At 66.1% G+C, this 5932-nt stretch overlaps 1 protein-coding gene across 3 annotated transcripts; it reads left to right on the top strand.

Moving 5' to 3' along the window:
* The first annotated feature begins 815 nt into the window (after positions 1-815).
* HRAS (HRas proto-oncogene, GTPase) lies at positions 816-3216 on the top strand. Of its 3 annotated transcripts, XM_023724377.1 has the most exons (6): positions 816-1178; positions 1549-1727; positions 1809-1968; positions 2048-2138; positions 2637-2771; positions 2861-3216. In XM_023724377.1, the coding sequence occupies exons 3-5, from the start codon at positions 1841-1843 to the stop codon at positions 2754-2756; spliced, it is 339 nt and encodes a 112-aa protein (XP_023580145.1). In that variant the 5' UTR covers positions 816-1178; positions 1549-1727; positions 1809-1840; the 3' UTR covers positions 2757-2771; positions 2861-3216. The 3 variants fall into 3 exon arrangements, with proteins under 3 accessions (XP_023580145.1, XP_023580144.1, XP_004389430.1); XM_023724376.1 differs by lacking the exon at positions 2048-2138 and having other exon boundaries at positions 2861-3138; XM_004389373.2 differs by lacking the exon at positions 2861-3216 and having other exon boundaries at positions 2637-2762.
* Positions 3217-5932: the final 2716 nt, after the last annotated feature.

Genomic DNA, 5932 nt, shown 5'->3' with positions numbered 1-5932 from the left:
GGCTCCAGGCTGCGCCGCGCGGGTGGGGGCCCGGGGCTGCGAGGGCCCCCTCCAAACCTGCCCCTTCCTGTTGTGGGTTCCTACGAACGGCCCTCAGACTGTGGGCCCCCTTCGATGAGCCCCCGCCTGTGTCACTGACGCTGCGCAGGTCTCTCCCCTCGTGGGAGCCCAGGGACCCTCTGAAGCTGCGCTCCCCCCAGTGGCCATTAGACACTTCAAGCCGATCTGGGCTGAAGGAAGTGGCTGTCCACTCCCCCCACGACGGCCACCCCTCATTGGATGTCACAAATCCGGAGCACCCAAGCTGGGGCCTCCACTCCCAGGGCCCTTTTCTTTCGCCCTTGGGTCTTCCTTCCTGCTTAGGGTCTTTGCAACACTGGGAACCCCTTCTGTCCGTGCCCTCCACCGTGGCTGAGGCACCTGCCTTATGTTCCCCAAAGTCTTTACAGGACACCCTAGGTGTCACCCACTTTAATGAGTGTGAGGCTGATCCTTGGAGCACAGGGGAGCCCACAGGGTCACTCGCGGCCTGATTGGCGCCTGGCACGAAGTAGGCGCTCAGTAAATACGTGTCAGTGCCCGTGGACACGCCCGGCTTGTGTCTGCCTGCCCAGACACGCCGCGGAGCACCCCAGCTGTGGCAAGACCTGTTCTGGGGGTGGGGGGTAACCTCATCCCACGGGCGCTTCCAGCTTAGGGTTTCTGCCTACCGAACAGCTTCTAATTTGGGTGTGTGGTTGGTAGACGCTTTCAGCTGTTCGACCTGCCTTTGCGGGGCCAGCCTCTTGTTTTCCCTTATTCAGTAAGTGCAGGTGGCGGTGGGGCCCCTCTGCCACCTCCTGGGCCGGAGGTGCCCCAGGTGAGCAGCTGACACTGTCCTGGGTCCCCTGCCACCAAGATATCAGGGCTTAGGAGTCAGGCCCAGCTTGGGCAGTCTGGCCCAGGAGCTCAGCCAGAGTCTCCTTTCAGGCTGCCCCACCTGCATCTGGGGCTGAGTTCGGCCTTACTTGGCAGGTGGGGCAGGAGCTACCACAGCCGTCGCCTGCGCGGCAGCCCCTTGAGGAGCAATGACGGAGTACAAGCTGGTGGTGGTGGGCGCGGGTGGCGTGGGGAAGAGCGCCCTGACCATCCAGCTCATCCAGAACCACTTTGTGGATGAGTACGACCCCACCATTGAGGTGAGCCGGGCTGCCCGCTGCTGCCGAGTACTTACCTGGGAGGTGTACACACCTGGGATATGCACCTGCCTGGAAGCACACACAGGCCCCTGGGCGGACATGGCCGGCAGACCAAGGATGGGTCCTTCTGGCTCCGAGAGTCCCCGAGTTGGGCCTGGCCCACTCCCTTCCGCAGCTCTGCAGTGTTGTGGGCTGCCTCTTACCTGCTCCTCAGGAGGAAGTTCATAATTTTAGGACCTGGCAGGGAGGTGGGGGTGGGGGAGAGGGGCAAGGGGTGACCCGAGAGGTGCAATGGAGGGGCTGAGGGTAGAAAGGCTCCATTCCGGAGGGGAGTGGGCCAGCCGGGTCTCTGAGCTGTGTGCCCCTGCAGGACTCGTACCGGAAGCAGGTGGTCATTGACGGGGAGACGTGCCTGCTGGACATCCTGGACACGGCAGGGCAGGAGGAGTACAGCGCCATGCGGGACCAGTACATGCGCACGGGCGAGGGCTTCCTCTGCGTGTTCGCCATCAACAACACCAAGTCTTTCGAGGACGTTCACCAGTACAGGTGAGGGCCGCCTCTGCCGCTGTGCGCTCAGATCCAGCCTTGCCTGAGATCTGCCGTGGCTCACTTCACCTCTCCCTACAGGGAGCAGATCAAGCGGGTGAAGGACTCAGACGATGTGCCCATGGTGCTGGTGGGGAACAAGTGTGACCTGCCTGCCCGCACCGTGGAGTCACGGCAGGCCCAGGAACTTGCCCGCAGCTACGGACTTCCCTACATCGAGACCTCTGCCAAGACCCGCCAGGTGAGCCTCTCCGCTGCCTAGAGCTAGTGCAGGGACATGCCCCGGGGCCATGCTCACCGCCACCTTTCCCTCTGCGCAGGGCAGCCGCTCTGGCTCTGGCTCCAGCTCCGGGACCCCCCGGGACCCCTTGGGACCCGTGTGACCCAGCGGCCCCAGCGGCCCCTCGAGCTGTAAGTCCCCCAGGCGGCAGGGCAGGGGGTGGCGAGGGCCGAGGCAGGGCTCCCAGCCCTGCAGCCTGGCTGACACAGCCCCTGGGGAGGTGGGGGTCCCTGGAGAGAGCTGCCCTGAGCCAGGCCAGAGCGGTGGCCCTGGGGGCCCGACCCCCCGCCCCGCAGGGCGCCCTGAGGGCCCCTGGCAGTCTGAGCCCGTAGTGGGGCTGCCACAGACTCCGGCCGTAGTTCAGACGGGAGCTAGGCGCCGGGGGTCAGGCCTCGAGCCAGACCGGGGCCTGGGGTTCCCGGGTACCCTGATCCATGGGGGAGCAGCTGAGGAGGGAGCCTACGGGGTCGGGGGCGGTAGCTTGGCCCCTGGAGGGTGTGAGTGTGGGGGTGTTTAGGGGGCCGGCCGGAGCCTCAGGCGCTAGATCTGCCTGAGCCCGAGGTGGGGAGCCCTCTCCCCGCAGCCCTGGTGGGCCCGGGGCCGCCCCGCTGAGCCAGGCGCTTCCCTAGGGTGTGGAGGACGCCTTCTACACGCTGGTGCGGGAGATCCGACAGCACAAGCTGCGGAAGCTGAACCCCCCGGACGAGAGCGGCGCCGGCTGCATGAGCTGCAAGTGTGTGCTGTCTTGACGCCGCGGCGGCCAGGTGAGGCGAGACTCCGGGCTGCGCAGGTGCTGTGCGCTCCGGCCTGCGGGTGACTGGTCAGCGGCTGCCTTTGTCCACCGCCCACACAGGCGCAGGCGCGGAGGCGCGGGACGCAGGGAGGTGGTGCGGCCGGGAAGAGGCGCGGAAGGATGCGCGGAAGGAAGGAAGGAAGTGCCGCCAGGGCCCGGCCAGCCCAGGACAGGGGACAGAGGTGATCTCAGACCTCCCGCGGACGCTTTGCACAGACTGTCACGAACTGTCCCAGATGCCGCTGGCTCCGCGCCCTCCACCTCTCGCCTGCCCTTTGGGTGCAGGTGGAATCGCAGTAAATTATTGGATGGTGTTGACCTGGAGTCGGCCTTGGGGTCGGGAGGCTGAGGGTGTGTCAGCCTCGCAGGAGGCACGTTGGGAGTCTTGGGGTCTGCCCGGCCCACTACTGCTGCTGCGGCTGTGGCCCCTGCGTGGTGGGGGCAGCTGGGAGGCCCGGCCAGGTGGCCTGGGGGCCCTCTGCCAGCATAGGGCGTCTGGGGCGTTCTGCAGAGCTGCGGGTGCTACAAGGACCAGCTGAGGGAGTGTGGACGCTTTATCGCCCTTCCCACTCCAGGGGGTGGGGAGCTTCTTGGGGAACATTGGATCCAGACCAGGGTGGACGTGAGGGCCCCTTGTTTGGGGTGGGGCCCTGTTTCTGAGTTTTCAGACTGTGAAAGGAAGTTGCTGAGGACAGCTGAGTTGGGGACCCAGCCTCTGGCTGCGGCGCAGCGCTGCTTGGAGACAGGGTGCCAGTGCCCTATCGCTAGCGTGCAGCGTGGCCACCAGGCCCAGACGCAGCTGTGGATCAGATGCCTGGCCCGGCACCAGCCATCCCTGCCATGTGTCCATGGTCTAGCTGGCCCGGCTACCTGCTCCAGCCATCCCTCAGCATGGTGGCCTGTCACCCTGACACCTGCCACAGGTCACCGAGCTGGCTTCCCAGGCACTTGCAAACCTGGGTAGCCATGCTCTGCTGACAGGGCTGCCTGTCTTGGACCAAACTCCAGGGCCCGCTGGGGCCACTGAGGCTTCATTCCCTTTATTCTCATCCTGGCTTTGGGGCTCAAGGGCCCCCTCCCCTCCCGGTGCACAGGGGCCCGGTGGGTCAGGGGCTTGTGTGGGGGCCTGTCCGACGGGGCCAGTGTGAGGGGGCAGGACAGGCTGCTTCCCGTGGGCTGTGGGAGCCCCGTGCCTGCTTTCCCCTCCGGCGATCCCTGTGTATCCAGCTTCCCTGCGGACACAGCGATGGCACAGCGTGTGAGGCGGTGCCTGTCATTGCTCTCCGACGGGTATCTCCTGCTGGAGCCACGGTGCAGCAGTGTCCTGGGCCCAGTCCTCTGTCCCCAGTGGGCCTGGGTGGACCTGGAACCAGGCACCGGGGCGGATCTGCTGTGAGGCCGTAGGATGCCCGGAGCTGGTGTTGATGGGGGGAAGAGTACTGTGTTCCGGCTCAGAACCCCTGGTGTTGGGGACTGGCCGTCAGTGGCCTCGCAGTACACCCTAAGGCCCGGGAGAGACTTCCACTGTGGAGGCCGTGGCATGTCCTGTGTGCTTGCCAGGCCAACCTCCCAGGTGGTGGTAGGCTCTGCGAAGGTCCCTCATGCCACCACTCCTTGGCCTTGGGGACAGTCTGGGCAGGGGTCCGGAGGATGGGGCCCCTGTGCACGGAGGGTGTAGCTGCCCCTGCGGGCCTGTGGTGCTGGTGTGTGGGCGAGGCAGGGTTATCTGGTCCTTGTAGGGGAGCATCATCTCAGGGCAGGGAGGGGCGGGGGGAGCCTGGGGGCAGGCCCCTGGGGGCAGGCTGGGTGCCAGGACGTGACCTCCATGCCAGCAGTGTCCCGGGGAATTCCTCAGGCACTGCCTGAAGGACACCCTTAGCTCCTCCACCAGGCGCACCTCATGGGCCGGGTCCCACTGGCTCCTGTGTCTGCCTTGTATTGGTGATGTTGACACTCTCCATTCCCTGACTCCTGGGCCTGCCGTAAATGCAGAGTCCAGACCGTACGCGGCAGGGTGCCCAGGAGCAGGGCTTCCCTGCAGCCAGGGTTGGGTGCGGTGGGCCGGCTGCGGTACTGGCACCTTCTCAGGCCTGGCTGAGGTGTGAGCAGCCTGGGCCCTGGGGGGAGGCAGGGGCGGGAGAGTCTCCCCCGACTCCTGGGGTTCCCACCTGCCATGCAGGGTCGTGTGTCCTGGGAGAAAGGAATGGGGTCGGGGGGGGGAGGTTCTGCGGAAGGAGCCGCCACAGTGAGCCCAGGGCTCTCTAACCTGCCCAAGCCCGAGTTCTGACATCCCACAGCCCTGGGGCCATCTTGCTGGGGTGGGGGTGCAGGCAGCGCTGGAGGCGTTGGCACCCCTTACCTTGAAGCTTCTTTGAGGAGACAGGAAGGTGGGCCCCGAAGCCGGGGTGCCCCAGCACCATGAGCCCCAGGGGCCTGAGCTGGGAGGGACACGCCTTGGGTGTGGGGCCCCAGCCTGCCCAGTGGGGCACACCAACCCGACCGGGCAGGTTGCACTTCCTCCCACCTCAGCCAAGGCGGGCAGCTGTCCCAGCTCGGGGTTGCCCCCAGTGGGCAGGCTCAGGACAGCGGGTCCTTCAGGAACTCCCAGACTATCAGGGCCATCCTCCGGAGACGTCCTGCGGTGGGGGAGCCAGTCAGGTGGGGCGGGGTGCCAGGGAGGGTCAATGCCCCCTTGCACCTCCCGCCATGGCTCTGCCCCCTCCGCCCTATCCCGTGTAGTTCCGCCCCCCAGGGGCCCCTCCCAGCGTGGTCCTGCAGCGGTTCGCAGACATAGACGACCTAGATCCTTAGAGTGAGGGGCTTGGAGGTCTGTGAGCACAGCGGCTGGGGGAGCCGAGCCCACAGCCTAACCCTAAGCCCCCCACCTCCAACCCTTGAGGTCCGGGCAACCCTCCCAGACAAGGTCCCCAAACTCCTCATCTTAGGCCTTGGAGGAGGGGGCTCTGCCAGGCTTGTGGGAGAGGTGGGTGCCTCAGTCCTGCTCCTCACAACATCTGACGTGGCCCGGGAGATAGGTGTGTAGCACCCTGAGTGTCCAGCTTCAGCTTCAGGACGCACAGCTCATAGCTGGGAAACTGAGGCTCACACTGGGCCCCCCCATTCTGAGACAGA

Source organism: Trichechus manatus, unplaced genomic scaffold (genome assembly GCF_000243295.1).
Source record: "Trichechus manatus latirostris isolate Lorelei unplaced genomic scaffold, TriManLat1.0 scaffold00244, whole genome shotgun sequence".
NCBI lineage: Eukaryota > Metazoa > Chordata > Mammalia > Sirenia > Trichechidae > Trichechus > Trichechus manatus.
The sequence above is the reverse complement of the archived record's forward strand: the minus strand, read 5'-3'. Positions and strand labels throughout refer to the sequence as shown.